At 53.0% G+C, this 17,812-nt stretch overlaps 4 protein-coding genes across 4 annotated transcripts; 2 read left to right on the top strand and 2 right to left on the bottom strand.

Annotated features, from left to right (window-relative positions):
• Positions 1 to 484: 484 nt before the first annotated feature.
• TGME49_267500 (hypothetical protein) lies at positions 485 to 3,000 on the bottom strand. Its single transcript, XM_002368777.1, has 5 exons — positions 2,278 to 3,000; positions 1,940 to 2,045; positions 1,651 to 1,754; positions 1,450 to 1,545; positions 485 to 1,326 (listed from the first exon to the last, which is right to left on the bottom strand). The coding sequence occupies exons 1-5, from the start codon at positions 2,392 to 2,394 to the stop codon at positions 1,057 to 1,059; spliced, it is 693 nt and encodes a 230-aa protein (XP_002368818.1). The 5' UTR covers positions 2,395 to 3,000; the 3' UTR covers positions 485 to 1,056.
• Positions 3,001 to 3,178: 178 nt separating this feature from the next.
• On the top strand, positions 3,179 to 8,696 carry TGME49_267510 (hypothetical protein). The gene is made up of 5 exons (XM_002368778.2): positions 3,179 to 4,615; positions 5,366 to 5,447; positions 6,120 to 6,276; positions 6,765 to 6,855; positions 7,776 to 8,696. The coding sequence occupies exons 1-5, from the start codon at positions 4,040 to 4,042 to the stop codon at positions 7,908 to 7,910; spliced, it is 1,041 nt and encodes a 346-aa protein (XP_002368819.1). The 5' UTR covers positions 3,179 to 4,039; the 3' UTR covers positions 7,911 to 8,696.
• A 724-nt stretch (positions 8,697 to 9,420) lies between these two features.
• On the bottom strand, positions 9,421 to 10,676 carry TGME49_267520 (anaphase promoting complex subunit 11, putative; the record flags this gene model as incomplete). Its single annotated transcript, XM_002368779.1, has 2 exons — positions 9,421 to 9,758; positions 10,391 to 10,676. The coding sequence occupies 2 exons, from the start codon at positions 10,674 to 10,676 to the stop codon at positions 9,610 to 9,612; spliced, it is 435 nt and encodes a 144-aa protein (XP_002368820.1). The 3' UTR covers positions 9,421 to 9,609.
• A 1,442-nt stretch (positions 10,677 to 12,118) lies between these two features.
• TGME49_267530 (hypothetical protein) lies at positions 12,119 to 16,716 on the top strand (the record flags this gene model as incomplete). Its single annotated transcript, XM_018781470.1, has 2 exons — positions 12,119 to 14,037; positions 16,550 to 16,716. The coding sequence occupies exons 1-2, from the start codon at positions 12,615 to 12,617 to the stop codon at positions 16,714 to 16,716; spliced, it is 1,590 nt and encodes a 529-aa protein (XP_018636231.1). The 5' UTR covers positions 12,119 to 12,614.
• Between the last annotated feature and the right edge of the window lie 1,096 nt (positions 16,717 to 17,812).

The raw sequence follows: 17,812 nt of genomic DNA, 5'->3' as shown, positions 1-17,812 counted from the left end.
GCCAAAACCGTAACATTACAACACACAACCAAAAAGGACCGCGACCGCAAGGTGTATGTACATTGTGCGACACGCACCACAGTTCGGTCGTGTGCAGAAGTGAACTTGGATATAGTTTTGCACATAAAATGAGGTGAATTCAAAGCAACACCCCTGTACGTATCTTGGACCACTACGGGATCCCTGCCGGCTTATTTGGCTCGCTAAACGTACTTTTCAGGCTTCGGACTCACGGCTTCTGACGAAATCAGAATGTCAGTTCTCTTGTCAACACGCCATGGGATATATTATATACGTGGCTCGATAATCACCATACATTTTTGACCTACGGCACCAGTCTAAACGATGTGTAGTTCTCGGAGATAAACAGCGGGACTAGCGGCCCCATTCAAGCATCATATGTCGCTTGGCTGGAAGAGTCGACCACCTGATTAGATGACTAGTCATTTCTACTTATCCGTGTTGCCTCCGTGACAACACTCTTCGGAGACAACTGATGTTCATAGAAAATTCGGCGCAGAATCAGGCAGTTCGTTTCATACAACCCAGAGAACTCGAGTCTGCCGAGTCATGGCATAAGAAACGATTGCACAACGGGCCGCTCAATTACGGTAAGAAGCGGCTTGCTTGCCAAGATCGAATAAGTAGTTCAGAGACCCAGCACAGAACCGACAAACGCCATCCCCCAAAGAAAGCGATGCAGCACACAACACACGCGACTTTGCCATGAGTAGATAAAGGAGAAGACAATGACAAAGTGAACGCCAAAACTGAACGCACTTGAAAGCGAATCTGGAAAAGACCAAGTGGAGCCGTTCAAGAACGCTGCTTCTCTGAATGGTGGACGCGGTTTCGATTGAGAAAGACGATTGATGTGGTTTCTTCAGTTATGAGCAATGACGGCAGTAAGTCAGCGTAGTTCTTACCAAGGGCATTAAAACCTGCAACTACACCGCATCCTTACATCCCATAGAAACCATACTGACCAAAATAAAACAAAATGCCTAGAAAACATGATAAATTTTGCCGCCGGAAACCCAACGGCTCTTGGAGCTTCTACTGGTAGACGGGACTGTAAAGATTTGATCGGTGTGTCGTGGATGCGGGGAGAGTGAGAGGGGAAGAGCTTTGCGGCGCGAAATAGCAGGGGGGACTCGCAGAGGGTGATGAGCCCTGAATTACTGTTACAGGGTGAGATGGAACAAAATTTGGTTTGTTCATCAGCTGGGAGTGCTGACAGTACATTGATGCTCTCATGGCCCGGACGAGGTTCTCCTTATCCTCAGTGAATGTTCGAACACGTCCAGCGATGTCTGCGAATGTTTGCTGAAGAGGACAACATGTATAATACAGAGACGAATGGGATGAAAACACACCAATATTTTCATCGGTGTTGTCGCATCCTATGTCAATCACCATCAAATATATCACACCGAGAGCTCTTCTTACTTGCAATCTGACTTTGTGTCCCGGGAGCCAGCGAACCTGGTTGAACTTCTCAATATCATCCAAAGACTCGGATGTCAGCGTGCACAGAGTCTCCAGCTGAGAACAGTAGTAAGCAGAGGTCAGAGGTACAAGGCAACACGATAGAAAGACGCAAATCACAACCAGGTACGCAAAATGCTCGAACGAACGACTGCTACCTACTGTGTCAAAACCCGCGTTCGTGAAGTGGGCTGCAATTTCCGTGGGAAGTTTCTGCGCTCGGAAAAATTCGACGACGCCCTGCCTCTCCTTCTCTAGGTCGGGGTCTGCACGCACAGGAAGGTGAACAGGAGACGACGATACACACAAGACATTCCGGTGTTGAGAGTCCACAGCGTACGTGTCTGCATGTGTTGAGAGACTGTCTGGATCCGTTGGAAACACCACTGTTAATTCTACCCGCACGAGATTCGCCCTGGAAGCACACTGAAGCTGAGAGAACCCGTCTTGCCTGCATTCCAGATTGCCGCGAAACCCGATAGATGCTCAGGGTAATGCTTGCAGAGGAAGTCAACGATGAAGAAAATGACATTCGCTGGTTTCTCGTCTTCAATTTCCTGCTCGCAGCCAGACATGCACAAAGAATCCACGAAGCATTACACTGGTGTATGCAACCGGATTTCTTAGACGCACAAAAGGACATAATTAGTTCTTGTACGCTTTGTACAAATAACTACACCTTCCAAACAAACATTAATACCACTAGGAGATTGAAATCCAACACCTTCAGCTCTGATGCGGACAACCCAGTAGAGTCTCGTGCAGTGGCGAAGCCACTTGGATCCTCACTTGCTGCATTCGAGCGAAGAGCTGCTGAACTTGGGCGTGGACCTTGCTTGGCCCGCCGACAGGTTTTCCAGCAGACCCCTTTGGCTTCGCCTCGTCTGTTCCTGTTCTGTCAGACATCCTGGCACGCGTTGGGACGTCAACTAGAAGACTGACGCGGTCAAATACCGATGAAGCTGGCGTCTCTAGCCATTCAAGAAAAGTAGGGGGTCAACCGCGTGGTCAGAAATCGCTTTGGAAGGAAGATCGCACAGAAGAAGTCGTATTTACAAACTCGTCAACCGACAATTGCCTTTCCCAGTTTCTGGGTTGTTGCCGGACGAAGGTGTCAGCCGCAAGCTCGACTCACCCACGCGCAAGCCGCCGATCCACGTGTCGCGAAGTTACACAAGAGACACGTTGGTCTTCGAGTTCAAAATATCCCCGAAAATATTCACACCCTCTAACAAGCGACACCTCTTCCTCGGCAGACTGGACTGGTTTTTGGACTGATTCATGTGCTGGTGCCTGGTGAGAGGGATACGGTCTCTGTTGCACGCTTTCATCAGCGCTGAAGCTCGCGGCCAGAGGGCTAGCCAAACACTCAGGATAAGCAACCCGACAAGTGCGAAGCTCCTCAAATTGAGCATCCGTAAATTTCTCCGGTCCCAGGTTTTCCTCGCGCATTTCCGGACTTCTTGTTGCCACAATGAACTCAAAGTTCGCCTACTCTGCGCGTCTTTGCTCTGCGCCGGAACAGACAATGTCTTACGCCGGAATCCAGGCTGCGCTCGCGGTTCGTTTTCTCTCGGTCTTGCCAGTTCGCGACGAGGACTCGGAGCACCTCGTACTTGGGGGTACACAGGTGTCGAACGCGTTAGCGCGCTGGGGCGTTGTCAAAAATACCTGGTAGAAAATTACCTTGATTGTCTCGAAAAGCCTCAAACGCTCAGCGTTTATTGCGTGCTTCTTCCAGGCGATTGAATTTTTTGCAACCTCGGAATCACAGAAATTTCACACGCACACGCACGCTGCTGCGAACACGAGTCACAGCTTTGTCTGCATGCAAACATTCACACTCATTCCAAGCCATATTTGCCGATGGACGCGCTTGTCGCCTTCCTATTCACTTAGAGCGTGTGCGTGACTTTCGCGGCAAGCGTGGCCGTTTCTGGAGCAGGTTTCCACTAGAATCTCTTTGCCTTCTCGGGACCCTCATGAACAGACTGCAATTTCAACGGCATGCTATACAGGGAAAGCCTGCTTGCCTCACGGTTCCCCAGCTCCCACGAGCCCTCTCGCTTTGCATTCCGCCACATTTTGTTTTCCTAATACGGTCTAGTTCTCTCCTCCGCCTAGCGCCTCGGGACAATGCTGCTTGCTGACCGTTCCGCAGAGAGTTCACCGTTTCTGTTTTCGCCCCGGCGTTCAGGCCTCTCGCAGGGCAAAGGTAGACCTCCACAGATCTGGGAAAAGGCACGTTAGTTTTTGGCGTTCCTTCCTCCGTGTGGGTTCTACTGTGACTCGTAGTCTCCTCCTGTTCCTTACTCTCCGCTGAGAAGCAAAACGGGAATTCCTGGGGACTTCGCACTGTGTGTCAGCGTTAGATCCGTCCGCACACTGAATTGGAACCCGACGCACAGAAAAACATACATACACACACATATGTTGGTATATATATATATATGTATGTATGTATATGAGGTATGTGTGTTGACATTTCCGGTGGAGCAAACCCGCTGTCCCAGCGTTTTCTTTCGAGGACACACAGCTCTGTTTCGCGGCAATGAAGAAGAAATCGGAAACCGCGCCTCCGGCGGAGGCTGCTTTTCCCCAGGCGGAAGCCACTGGTCTCCGCCGGCGTGCTGGGAAGTTGTCTGCTGTTGCTCCGACCCCGAACCAGGTGTCTGTTAAGCAGGACGGTCGAAGTGAAAAAGGGAGAGACCCAGAAAGTGATCCATTTGCGTGGTCGTCTTGCCAGCCGCCGAGTCTCTCGCGCGAAAGCCAAAGCCGCACTCAAACGTTCATTTCTGAGCCACTGTCTGCAACAGGAAACGAATTTGCAGAAGAACTTGCGTCGAAACCGGTCGACAGTCGAGTGCGGAGCAGCGAGCCTGAACCGACCAGTGGAAAAAGCAGACGCGCTGAAGAGAGGAAAGACCTTCCCTCTTCGCCGCAGAACCCGTCGTCGTCTTCACCTTCCTCTTCTTTCTCCAGTTCCGAGTCCTCTGCGTCTGCTGTGCATCGTCTTTTCATCGAAGTCACTCCGGAAATACGGTCCTTCTTGGAGAAGACGGGAGCAGACACCGCGAGGGAGTTCAAGACGCGAACGGCGATCGACCTCGACCGCCTTATGGAGCTGGTCAGACCGCGCAGGAGGAGACAGACTCGTCTTCTGCACCTTTTTTCTTGGGCCCTCAGCTGCAGAGAGGCGTCCAAAGGCTGATCTCGAAAGTCCTCAGAAAAGTGGAAAAAATATGCCGGTATCGCTGGAGTATACATCTCCACTTAAACGCACGTGCACACCGTATATATATATATATATATATATATTTGCATGCATTTGGAGATGTATCTATAAGACTTTGAATATATCTCCATCTATCTGTTTTCTTTTGTGTAATTGTAACGATTCCAATCTCCACTGATCTGTGTGTAACTGCGAACCGACATGTGCGTACATGTGTGCTTGCGCTGGCGAGTGTGACCTATGGAGATGTCGGTAGCATGATGCCTTTTTTGGGATCGGTACTTTACAGCTGAAACTTCAAATTTCTTGTACCTAGGAAGCGTTTGGAGCTTTCTTCTGCAATTGTTGGCAGAATTCGCCGCGGAAATATGGATGTTGTCGGTTGTCCGGTTGAGACTGCACTCCGACGTACCCGCCGTGTCTGCACATTCATTCGTAATGATGGAGACTTCTACTTTCCTCGTGTTTCTCTGGGTGTATATACAGCGCAGGATTTAGAAGCGCGTAGCTCAACACCGAGTGCGACTCCACACACACCCGTGTCCACAGATCTTCCTGTTGAACGCTGTTCGTTCATGCCTCTCTGTTGTTTTCGTATTCGTGAAAGAGAATTGTTCGATGCTTGCATGCGTTGGTTGCCAGGTCACAAAGTACAACGAAAGCCGTCCTAAAGGGTTGGCGCAAGTGCGCGTCAGCGACTTAGTTGAGAAGTCGTATATCGTCGGTAAGGTTCTTTCGGGTCGACCCCCGTCAGCTTGTGTCCCCGGCTGTCTATTTCTCTGCTTATATACACACACACTGACAACGTCGACTCAACTGTCCTTTCTCTCTTCCTGTGTTGGCTTCTGGGTGGTACGTCGGCTCGCGCGCTCCAGCGTCTGCACGTCCATCCTCGCGTTTCGTGAACGGTCATGCATGCGTTCCAAGACTAACGAGAGACCCGTCTCGACTCCCTGCTCTTCCTGTATCTCAAGCGTACGTCCCTCCGCGAAGATGTGTGCGTACGTAAACATGTGGACGTTTGCAAATGAGCGAACTGCGTATTTTCTCTCAAGGGCTTCCCGAAGGCTGGGTCCCGCGTGCGGAAGCGACAACATTAGGCAGTCTCTCGTCTCGGATCCGCCGTCTTTGCGCAAATGCTCCGCGACCCACAATCCTCCTACTATTGCTCCTGTCCTTCTCAGTCATGGCTGGGGTGGAAGTCCTCTGAAGCTGAAAAAGAGGTTTCTCGGACTAAATTTGTGAAACATGTGTCTGCACCTGCAGGGTCTCTAGAGCCGTTCAGAGGACAGATCTGGGCTATATCTGGACCACGTGTGGGCCTTTGAGTACTTTTAGCTCGCTGCTACAGAGGGATTCTACTCCATCGCGTCTTTCGCACTTGGTGTTTTTCCAGGAAAGGTCTCTCCCACACCTGCAGTCAACGTGGACGACCTGCCCGCGAGCGAGAGATTTCGCCTTCTGTCGGAGGAAAGGAAATACAGAGCGACTGTCCGGAAGCTCTTTGGAACAAAAGAGGAAGATGTTTTCGCGAACTACACACAGAGCATGGCGTAAGCCAGACACATTCGAGAAAAGCCACACACTCCCTTCTGCCTGCCAACGGCGAAACAATGTTAGTTTCAGGCGAGGGGTTCATGTCTTTGTACCTACTTGACTCTTCTGTTCCACTGAAGGAGTCCTTTGCATGCAGCATGCACCGTTACTTCAGGAGCGTACTGTTACAATCGACGACCTTCCAGGTTCATGGCGGTGCAACGCAAATTAAAGAACAGAGACACGACACTGAGTGCGATCTGACTCTCTCCGTTTTTCTTCGCCGTCGTTTCCCTGGAGCAACGGTCTCCAACAGTCTCATCTGTGTTGCTCTGCGCGTCTCCGTCCACACGCATGCCACTTTTCGATCTTTTATTTCGACACAAGCTTGCAGATTTGCACGTGTACTCCTGCCCTTAGACTCGTGCGAGAACGTGGGTTCCGAGCAGGAGGAACGTGGAACGCGGCGTCTTTGTATGCGGAGCGTCTTTTTGTGTGGACACAGGCTCGGCGTCAATGCACTGATGGGTCTTTTCCTAATGTTTCTGGCGGGGTACTGGATGGCCGAATACTCTGGCGTTCGCGACTTCACAACGGTACGCCATCCGGAAGTCTCCTTTACGTTTTTCTGGGGAGTCTACCACATTATGCGTGTTGGACACGTGATGTACATCTCGAAGGTCTTTGTTCACCGAATTCGAGTTCGCTTGTGCTTTTTGTGCGCCCTTTCGCTCGGACAGGCGAAAAACGTTGCTCTGTGGGCTGTAGCGACTGTTTTCCAGTCAGTACAAACCTTTTCTCTCAAATATCCCCTCTTTGGTACCGTTTCAACTTGGAGGATACTGCGGCTTCGATGCACTATCAACGCAGTGCGCTTGCGGAAGTGCCTTTCTTGTTTCGATTCGCTATGAACGCTGGGCCTCGCTGTCTTTGTTGCGCATGTGCGTCAGCGTCTCGCGTCCATCGGGGAAACAGATACTGAGCCGGTCGGTGATGTGTTGGGCTCTTGAGTGGAGAACTCGCCCCTGTGTGTCCTGTCCCACACTTGTCAAGCGCATTCGTGACTTTTGCCATGCGGGGGGCCCGACGAATTTCGGCTCTCTCGCGACCCCTCCACTTTGTTTTTTGTCAAAAACTGTCCTGCGGACAGCGGGAAAAACGAACCCCCCCGACCGGAAGAGGTTCGGCAAAAGGGCTCAGAAGGATCCCACATGACCCTCATTGTCTTCGTTGTGTAGTGACCTCGTGTTCAGTTGACTCTACTTCTACAAAATGTATTCCCTTCACTATGCTTTGGAAACAGATGTTGGATCCACAAGAGTAGCCCTGTGTCAGAGGATCGCTCCCAGCACGATGGTACTGATCATGCGCGCTCCTGACTAGCGGTTTTCTCTCGCTGCTCATACGAATGATGCGTCGCCCCATGCCTGATCTCTAAAACTGCCGATGCAGCTGCAAGCAGCCAACAATATTATTGGCTTTGTCGGTCTTCTCTGGGTTGCCCTTTCTGCCTCAGAAAGTTATTGTCGGGGTTATTTGCTCCTTCGGCTGCCTCCTGGTGGAGGTCGGCCTCCTTCTGATCCACGACGAAGTTCTTCAGCGGAAATCCCGACGGCGAGTGGTGGCCAGGCCGACAGGCAAGCCCTCATGAGCTTCGGCGCGACACGTTTTCTCAGAGCTACAATGTCAACGAGAAGAATGCGGCTGTGTCGACTGTGCAGGAAATCTGCTGTTTTACCTCCTAAATACCCAACCTGTTGCGGCTTCTCTAAATAGATGTCGAACACTAGAAATTGCACCTTCCTGCGGAAACCGATTTCTCTCCTCTCCTCGGCTAGCGCTTGCGCCCAGACACGGTCCAGACTGAGTTTGTGGAATTCCTGGTGTATTCTCAGCCTCCGTTCTTTCCTTTGATTTCCAAGTTGAATATTTCTTCTGGCGAAAACCAAAACTAGAGAGCTCCCTGGATGTCGTTCAACTGCCGAGAGACCAGCGGCTCTGTTTGGGGAGTGTAGACTCTACGACGGTTGGACTCCCGGCTCACACTTCGAGGTCTGTGTTTGCCGGACCCAAGTTTGACTGGGCGCCGATACAGTAGCCCAGGTGGAAGTTTTCGCACAAGTAGATCCCAATGGATTTGGGGCTTTTTGTGTACGAGTGTCGCATGCGGCGATGGGTTTCAGACCAGAGTCTGTCGGACGCAGCTGCTTCTTTTCGGTTCGTCGAAGTTCGACGACTCACGGGGGTAGCAGACATGAAGTGCACTGCAGACCCACAGAAACGGACGTGCCCACCGATGGTGGTAGGCGCAAGCAGTGCATGCGTTTTGTAAGAAGGTGAAAGTTGATGAAGAGCAGTGACCTGCGCGTCGCCTGCTGTGAAGGCTTGCCCACTTTCCAGACTTTTGCAGCACGTGTCTGATGCTGTTAATAGCACGTATCTATTCTCTTTCTGGTCCGGCACTTGCAAACCTCGCAGATAATCTCTGTAGCGACCTCTCAAAAACCGCCTGCGCTCTGCCTCTCGGTTCCACTTCGCACTCAACAAAAAGCACCGCTTTCTCTGTGGCCGTCGACTCGACGTCTGGTACGTGAAGCGGACATCCGTTTCGTCGACGAAGTGCAGTCCGCGACAGAGCGTCTGTTGCGTCGCCTGCCCGTTTCTTTTGGACCCGAATGCGGAACGCTCCTCGACGCGCGCCTCTTGGTTTCAGCGCCCTTGTACCCCGCCGTCTCCGCTTCTCCCCTCAAACTGTGTACCCTCAGTGGTTCGCGACAGAACCGTAACGCAAGGCTGTTTGCACACTTAAACATGCACCTGCTTTGACTCGGTTGTCCAGGTTTCCCGAGAACGGAAAAGACGCGAAGTAGGGGCATGCGTGACCTTTTCCGACGGCACACCTCTCTACTTTCTCCCCTCAGCAGTGTCACAGCGGACAGTTTCTCAAAACAGAACTCGCGAAAGAGACGGAAGCCGGCAGCACTGGCAGCCGACAGCCTTGCAGCCCCTGTCTTGGGCGCAAAATCAAGGAGTCGAAACTTTTTTTTTCAGAACATGATCCAAGACGCGAGAAATCGGTGTCACTCTAAGAGACACAGCAACAGACATCACGCGCACACAGACGCACACATACCTGCACAAATTCCGTTTGTATCCAAACACTCTGCAATTCCGTAATCGGATTTCTAGGCCTCTCCACCTGTCAAGACACAGCTGTGAATCCACACGTTCCGCATATCGTAGACAGACACACATCTCTCTGTATATGCAGATCCACACACAAGTGCGTCTGTAGTCGCAGATGTCCAAGGAAAGATGCACATCTGTCGATCTTGAGATTCGAGAGACTCTCAAGACGGGGAACCCAGAAGTCCATTTTGCTGCATGTCGCTTTCACTGGAAGAAGCTTCGTTTGCAGTTTTGAAACGCCAGGGACGCCTGCAGAGAGGACAGTTTGCCTGGCTCTCGCGAAGGGCGTCTTCGCGACTCAGCCACGTGCCTGCAAAAAGTGAAGAGCAACTACAAGCGCATGCAGCGACTCCGCTGACAGCTCGCGAGAGACGCCCGAACTTGTCTACACAGTGAAAGGGAGCACTCCAGTGTCTACTGGAAGAGTCAAATGAAGACCGATCCATTACACTCGACATTTACACACACATATATATGTATGTATATGTATATATATATGTATATATACATGTATGTATTTGTGATCTTAATAAATACATGTACAGGTGTGTAGATGTGCTCTGGTCTATGTATCTGCGTCAGTTTCTGTTTGCATCTGCGCGTATCGGCGTGCTGTACGGCTAGTCATACTACTACTACTACTACACGAACAGTGGATTTGTGGGCTGCGCTCGGTGATATTCTTCTCTTTGCTCTCGGAGGTACTGCAGGTGGAGTTATGGGGAGTTCAGGTGTGGACGTTGCACTGCACAAGACACATATTGGAGAGTGTGAGTCTGCGCAGAGAATCCTCTCTGACCCTGCATGTCTCTGTCCAGCTCGCGCGTCGACCCATGCCTCTGTGTGAGCTTCTGCATACATCTGCACGCATCTGCATGCATCTGCACGTTGGTTCGTCTACCGAGCTGGGGGCGGCTCTTCGCCGACGCCCACTTCGCGCACCGATGCAGTGGAGATGGAAGACGTGCCCGCACGCGCCGAAGGCCGGGGGACAGGCCTCGCCAGGTCTGTCGCATGCACTGCAGTGAACTTCGAAGGCGTTGCTGCAGATGCCACACTTCTCGTCGGGAGGCACCCCTGCCCATCTCCAGCCGCCCACGAAGTGGACGTGCCGGACTCTTACGCGACTGTGGGGCGAGAGACTTGCGGCGCGCAGCAGCAGCAAGTCGTTCGCGGAGCCAGCCGGGAACTGTCTCTTGTCCGCTGCCTCTGGAGACGCAGACTCCATCCTGAGAGGCGACGTTGCCTCGCTTCCTCGAGGCCTTCCTTTCCTCGCTCGTCAGCCGAATCGCTTCAGCGCGCGACGCGAGCGAGAAGAACAGGGGAAGAAACCCGAGCGAGAAGAACAGGGGACGGAACGCGAGAGAGAAGATCCGGGGAGAGAACGCGAGAGAGAAGATCCGGGGAGAGAGAAAAGAAAACATAACAGAGGGGAAGAAGACGAAGAGAAGGGAAGAGCGTAGAGGAGGAACAGAGGCGAGGTAGAAGCGAGTAGAGGAAGAGGAGAGTAGAGCAAGAATAGAAAGACGATTGTAGAGTCCGTAGGGACTTTGGGAAAGTGGCGGTCTGGAGGAGACAAGATGAGAGTGGTGGAAGCATCTGAACGAGGAGAAAACGGCAAGAGAGGCCGGCGCCGAGAAGAGAGAGAGTTGTGGAGAAGATTGAGAAAAAAGAACTTCTCCCTATGGAGTGGTGGCTTATAATATCTATCCGGAAAAAAGGAACGAAAAAATGACTCCAGAAAAATGAATTTTCGCTTTCTCCGGGGAAAACACTCAGCACAAGAGTCAGGAAAGCCGAGCACGATACAGAGGCCGTTGATCTTGATAGCCGACTCCCCAAGCGATATACACACATCTACATGGATATGAACGCAAACATGCATGCATATATATATATATATATATTTATATATATATAGATATAGATATATACCTTCATGTATGCGAGAGGGCACACGCGATACACACACTTCTCTTTCACACACTTCTGTAGAATACATTATGGAGACATTGTCTCTTCTCGAGTCTTGTCGGAAGCGAGAAACGGATTGGTGTGAAGAAAATCGTGCGTCTCTGGAAAGCTTTTGTCGCGTCAGAGTGGAGGAAAGATGACAAAGGGAACCCGGGCAGTGAAATTCAGCAAACTCGAGAGCATGCGTGAGACACACGCACACATCGTTCTTCTGTTTCCCCTCTTCTCCCTTTTCATCGCTTCTCTGTTATTCCTTTTACAGGGAAAGGGTGACTTCTTTTGTTCTTTCTATTTCCTCTCTTTCTTCGCTTCTTCGACCGTAGCTACAGATTCCAGTTCCACTCTCTGCTAGCCGCGTCCGCCGTGTGCTGTTTTTCGCACGCATGCGCGAGAAAACGGGCCAGGCGACTCTGCCTTGTTCCGGGACCTCTTTCTTCCTCTCTGAGCACAAACTTCTGTTTCTCTCCGCTGTGCGGTTGAGTCTGTCAGTAACCCGCTTTCCGGCATCTCTGCTTGTGTCTTGTCTCGCCGCTCTTGTTTCCTGACCATCCCCCGGCCAGCTGCGCCGCATCTGTCCGCGGTTCTCAGAAAGCTGCGTCTCGCTGCCTTGTTTCCACGAAAACAGTCAAAGTTCCTAAAGAGGGCGCGAGGACCCGCCAGGGCGGCGCTATCGTGTGTGCACTTTTACCTTGTCTGTGTGTCTCGCGGACGACCAGAGATTCTCGCAGTTCTTGTGCGCCGAGCTTCTTTTGGACAGACTCCCAGGCCTGCACTTCTCAGCTCCTGCAGGTCATTCCAAACCCACCGCGTGAGAGGTCTCTGTTGAAACGGAGCCAAGCCCAGTCAGACGAATTGCGAGAAGACTTCGTGGAAACTTGCACAAAAGAGCAGCGCGCTTCCGGCCACACCGCGTGTCTAGACACCGCGGCGGGCCGGACTGCAGTCGGCCGCTCACATCGCTGGCAAGACGCTGACACAGTAACGTAAATTTCTGGAGCTTCTGTTCTTCTCTGAGGAGCCTGTAGCCTCTTTCTCGTTTTGTCGTTCTGGGTCACGCCTCTCCCGTTTCTGTTTTTGTGCCTCTCCACATCTCGAGTGGACTTCCCGTTTCGCTCGTGCTCTGTCTGTCGACGCGCACGTCCCCCCCTGTCGACTCGGATGCCTGGTTCGTGAGCGCCGCGTCAGCGCCTTGATGTCGTCTGCTCTGAGGCGCCAACGCGTGCATGCGTCTGTGCTCGGGGTTCTGCGGCCTCTTCCGGAAACTCTCGCGAGCAGACTGCGCCTCTGGAACATGTGTGACAGAACACCCGACTTCCAGTCCTGCTGCAGGGCCCTGCAGCAGGTCTCTCCGTCGCTCCGCGCTCTGTGTGACACGCCTTTCCCTGCGCCGCCTTTCCCCTTCTTTTCTCTGGCCGCCGAGGCCGACTCGAGTCCGGGCGCTTCCCCGCCTGCATGCAAATTTGTCTTCCTTGAGCGAGCTGCGCAGTGCGCAGCAGAGCAGAGCGCCGTCGAGCGCCAACTGCGCGCAGGCCACACGCTCGCAAACTCTCTCGGCCCTTCAACCGCCTTCAAGGCCTCCACTGTCTCTGCAGCGTGTGGGGACTCTGCGGGTCCAGGCGCAGATGTTTCTCTCCTGCTGAAGAAGGTGCAGCGCCAGCAGCTGCAGTTGCAGGCTCTGGAGAAGTCAGCGGAGTCGTGGGAGGACGTGACGAATTTGGCGAGGAGGCAGACGGAGTGGGAGGAGTCGCGGCGCAAGAAACTTCGCGCCCATCCGGACCTGAAACGCCTTCTCACGCCCGCACGCCGCACGAGCGACCAGCCCCCCGGGGCTTCCTCGGCGGCCACCGCGCACCGCCACGCCATCCTTGGGTGTCTGTACACTCAAATGCAGGACCTGGCAAGCACGTTGAAGCAGCGGGAGCTGGCGGCGCTGCAGGGACGACTGGACAGTCGCAGATACTTTTCTGCTTTCGCGACTGCGGCCGTCTCCCAGGCGTCGGGAGATCCTTCTCGGCGGCCGGCGGCTGGCCCACAGAAGGCCTCCCGCCTCGCCAGTCACTGCATGCGTGCGACGCTCGCGGCAGCAGAAGCTGCCAAGACAGCCGAGAGGCTTCTGTTTCCCCAGATGCACAGGTCCTCGCGGGGTGCATTTCCAGGGTCTGTCCAGAACGGCGCGCAGGGGACACACGACGAAGAAAACGCCCCGCGAGAGGCGCGCGCGTCTCGCCTCCCAGGCTCTGCAGGTCTTTTGGAGGAGGGGAGACGCAGCGGCGGAAACACGAACGAGGCTCGAGAAACTGGAGAGCGAGGCGAGGCGTCTGAGACACAGGCGCGGGAGGTCGAAATGACCGCGCTGAGAGCAGACGGCTGGAGAGCTCAAAGGAAAGGAAGAAATGGTGAGGAGAAAGACGTGACAGGAGTGCTGCTAGACACAGAGGGGGAATGTGGAGCGGCCGCGTCAGTGGACCTGCAGCTGCTCGCGAGAGAAGAGCGGGAGCTCGTCGAGGCGCTCTCGACAGACGCAGACGTGATTCAAGAAGTCCACGCAAAGTTGACGGAAATCGTGCACTGCATGGACGTTTTCAGCGCCAAAGTCCTCGAACAGTCCGAGGCCTGTGAGCACATCCGCGAGCTTGCAGACGCCGCTGTCGAGAACATTGACGGGGCAGAAAAACACCTGACCAAGGCGGTGGAGAGAACCTCCGCGTATCGATACTACGTCCTTCTCTTCTTCCTTGTGGCCGGATGGCTTGTTCTTCTATTCGACTTTCTCAAGTCCTCCAGTCCCTACATTTAATGTGCGAAAACTACAAACTTGCGAAAGCTGACAAATCCTCGCGGACTCTTCTCCACACTTCGATATGCACACACTACTCTTAATATGTGTGTGTACACACACACACACATGTACACATGCAAATATATGTATATATATCTTAATATATATAAATGTATGTTCATATTCATATCCACATATATTTATAAACGTTTATATACATGTCTTGGTAGCTTCCCGGCTTCCACTTTTGACGGGGCTGCGACGTCTGCACCACGAGGATTTGGGCCCAGTCGGCATTTTGCAGAGGAAAGTATCGATTTCGTCTCTAGAGGCAGACAAGAAAGAATTGCTGATTTGAGAATAGAGGGTGAAGAACCGCTGACGCGTCTCTTGCTACACAGGTGTCCGGAACGACATGCTGGGACTTCTTCGGACGAGCCTCATACTACCGTTTACGAGAAAAAAAAACTCCCAAACTTTTGCAGTCATTCAACACATAATGCCAGTTAATCTATTCAGAATTATCAGGCAAACTGGTCTGTTTATATGCATTGTGCATTGTGTTTATCCGGAGGTGCCTCGATAGCGTTGCATATACGCTCAGTACCCAGAAAGTACTTTCTTTTTTCCTTATTCACCTTGTCGACCTCTCTGTCTTCCTGTCTAGTTCTCTTTGCATGCTCCTCTTCGTCACTTCAGTGTTTCTCGTTACCGCGTGGGTCTCTTTGGAAAGGAGATTGCCACTTTCAGGAGACAGAAATGTCTCAACGACTGACGAGTCTCCTTCGTCTTGGTATTTGTCTGACAGCAAGCGTTCCTCTCCATTTAGGTTGTAGCGACAGTCGATCTTTGAGGTTCGTAGCGCACACATTGCCTCTCCACTTTGTCTTCATCGTCACCTAATGGGGAGAGCGCTGTGTGCTATGTTCAGTGTGTCCTGTGACTGGATCTCCATTATCCCTCGTAGTCAGGTTAATCCTCACTTCCGGTTCTAGGCAAATTATTCGCGAGTTCCTCTTACCCCGCGTACTCGAAAGAGGATACGGAGACTCCAAGCTAGCGTAGTCTGCCTCACCGTCCTGAGGCAAAAGTCTCGGGGACAGGATGAAACCTCATTCTCAGCGAGGGACGAAGCATCCCGTCTGATTCAACTCTCCACGCCGATCCCTCTCCACCCCAGAAACAGGCTTTTGCGCCTGCATTTCATTCTTTCCTCGGAGACCCTGTAAGGCGCGGAGACTGCAACTGCTTCCCCGCGTTTGCTCTTCTGTCGAGAGAAAGATATCTCCGAGACGTGCGTTTCTTCCGGTTCCTTGTGAAGAAAAAGACTGCGCGGTTGAGTGCGCCCGCGAAGAGCGAGAAAACTACCGTACTTGCTGCCTTTCTCTGCTCTATTTTGCTTTTCTGCGCTTCCCAAGAAACTGACATCGTAAGCGACCCGGCTCGCCGCTCTCCACACTATCACCCTATCAGACTAAAGACATTGAACTCGACTAGCGTTGTTTCCTTTTTCCATTCTTCTCTCGATCTTTACTCCTTTCTCTCTCCATCTCTTTCTTTTCGTCTTTCTCTTTGACTCTCCATCTGCCTCTCCGTCCGGCTATATGTCTCTCAGTGCGTTTCTGTGTTTGATTTTCCCGCTCTGGACGACTCGGCAGCCGATCAGATCCCGGAGATTCTGCTTTTTCTCTGTTCTGCAGAAAGACGCACCGGGGCGCAGATGTGTAGTTCTTTCACTTGTGCGTCTTTGCCTCTGGAATGTCTCCGTCCCGTTCGCCTCTTGTCTCCCCTGTGTTGTCGCCTGGAAAAGTCCTCTGCTCGCTTTCCTTTCCACTCCGCCCTGCCTCGCTTCCCAGCTTTTCCGCCTGTCTCCTCTCTTCCGACCTCTCTCTCTCGCTCGCTCAAACATCGCTCTTTTTTGCCTCTAGCTGTGTCTGTCCTTCCCCCTACCCCGGGTCTCCTCTCGCTTTCTCCAAGCGCTGCATCTACGAAAAACAGAGGCGCGTATGCCGCCGAAAGGAGAGGGGAGGGGTCGAGAAGCAAATGCCCAGATCTATACATGCATATGCTTTCCATCAGAAAGGAGGAACGTGTGCGTGGAAACTGAAAACTACCCCTCCTTTTCAGAGACTCTTTTCTCCAAAGCCTCCGTTTATCTCTGGCTGCTTTCTCCGTCGGACTTGTGAATCGAAGCGCTGAGGTCGGAGGCGAAAGCGCACAGCGTCAACACATGCAAATTTCTCGACGCATGCCGCGGCTTCGCGAGATCCGTCGATTGCCTCTTTCTCTGGGAAATGTGTCCTTGATTTTCCTTCCGTTTTTCTCTCGTTCTTTTCCTGCTTCGACAGACACCTCGCACTTCACAGCGAAACGGACGCAAGGGAACCCTCTTCCCGCGCTTCCCCCAGTCGAAGCCTCTGTCGACTTCTCGCTTTCTCTGCGGCTGCGGCTCCTCTCCCGACGGCGCTCTTCGATTGCCCACGCGGGGTGTATGCGTTCTTTCTTTTTTTTCTGAATCTCGTTTTCGCCGTCGAGACATATTTCTCAGCCCCCCGCAGACGCCCCTACCCCCCCCAAACTCCGCTCTCCAAGTCCGTGGACACAAACCTGTGCGCTGCTCGCCGACCCCGAAGCGCACTGCGACTTCACTCCGTCTCGGATTTGTCGCGAGAATTTCTCTTTCTGTGGTCCGTCGATCGGAGAGGCCGCAGAGGGCTTTGCGGGAACGAGACAGCGCGCTCCAGGAGGACCGGCCAGAGACAGCGGAAGCACCGGACGACAGAGGGTTGGAGGGACGAAGAGGTTAGAGAGAGGAGGAGACTGAAGGACAAGCGACAGCAGGACTAGTAGAGAGAGAAGGTCTTGAGAGTTGCGTCGCAGCGAGACGGAGCGCGATGGATCGAGCGAGTGTTCGAGACATGTGGAGCAAGCGAGGTTCAAATAGAGACACAACGCGGGGGCTCCTCAACCTCCTCGCTCTTCTCTCTTCAGCGCCTCTGTGGCGGCCCTCACGTGTCTCCCAAGAATCTCTCGATTCACTGACACGCGAGTCGAACCTTTTTTCCGCCTGGGGATGCAACCGAATGGAGTGAACCTCTCCTCGTTTGCCGCCAACGGACTTGTCTACTGGCGCGAAGGGTGCTGAGGCGCGAGACGTCCTCGTCAGCTGAGGCGCGGAGGCCGCACCTCTCCTCTTGCTCACGCCTTTCGCAGTTTCGGACGCCCGACGGAGCAGGTGCTCCTTTCTCTCGGATTTCCGAGTCGACGGACTGCCTCGCAACGAAAAGAGTTTCGCATCGCCTGGCAACCCATCTGGGACCGTGCACTGGGTCGCTCTGCCGCAGACCCCGAGTTCTGTGAACGGACGTTTCGGGGGCGTTGAGGCGAGCAACTCTGCCCGCGTTCACTCCCAGACTCGCGTCGTGTCTCTTACCACTTGCTCAACACATTTGCCTCTCGATCTCGAGGAGAGCGAAGCGCGACGCCTCGCGTCCCGGGGCCTTCAGACCTTCCTGCAGAGGAGAACATTCGCCGACAACCTTCTCTCAGAGATGAGTTCTCCCAGGACGACCGGAATCGCCACACATGTCTCGGAGCACTCGTTTCCCTTC

Source organism: Toxoplasma gondii, chromosome IX (assembly GCF_000006565.2).
Source record: "Toxoplasma gondii ME49 chromosome IX, whole genome shotgun sequence".
In the NCBI taxonomy this organism is placed as follows: Eukaryota; Apicomplexa; class Conoidasida; order Eucoccidiorida; family Sarcocystidae; genus Toxoplasma; species Toxoplasma gondii.
Note: the sequence above shows the minus strand (reverse complement) of the source record. Positions and strands in the feature narration are given on the sequence as shown.

What these genes read in the sequence shown, in the direction of transcription:
- TGME49_267500 (XM_002368777.1), bottom strand. Translation starts at nt 2,394, where the DNA reads ATGTCTGACAGAACAGGAACAGACGAGGCGAAGCCAAAGGGGTCTGCT. An exon ending in CGAACGCGGGTTTTGACACA is followed by an intron (nt 1,546 to 1,650) that starts GTAGGTAGCAGT and finishes TACTGTTCTCAG; the next exon opens with CTGGAGACTCTGTGCACGCT. An exon ending in GACACAAAGTCAGATTGCAA is followed by an intron (nt 1,327 to 1,449) that starts GTAAGAAGAGCT and finishes TGTCCTCTTCAG; the next exon opens with CAAACATTCGCAGACATCGC.
- TGME49_267510 (XM_002368778.2), top strand. Translation starts at nt 4,040, where the DNA reads ATGAAGAAGAAATCGGAAACCGCGCCTCCGGCGGAGGCTGCTTTTCCC. An exon ending in TCGACCGCCTTATGGAGCTG is followed by an intron (nt 4,616 to 5,365) that starts GTCAGACCGCGC and finishes GTTGGTTGCCAG; the next exon opens with GTCACAAAGTACAACGAAAG. An exon ending in AACTACACACAGAGCATGGC is followed by an intron (nt 6,277 to 6,764) that starts GTAAGCCAGACA and finishes GTGTGGACACAG; the next exon opens with GCTCGGCGTCAATGCACTGA.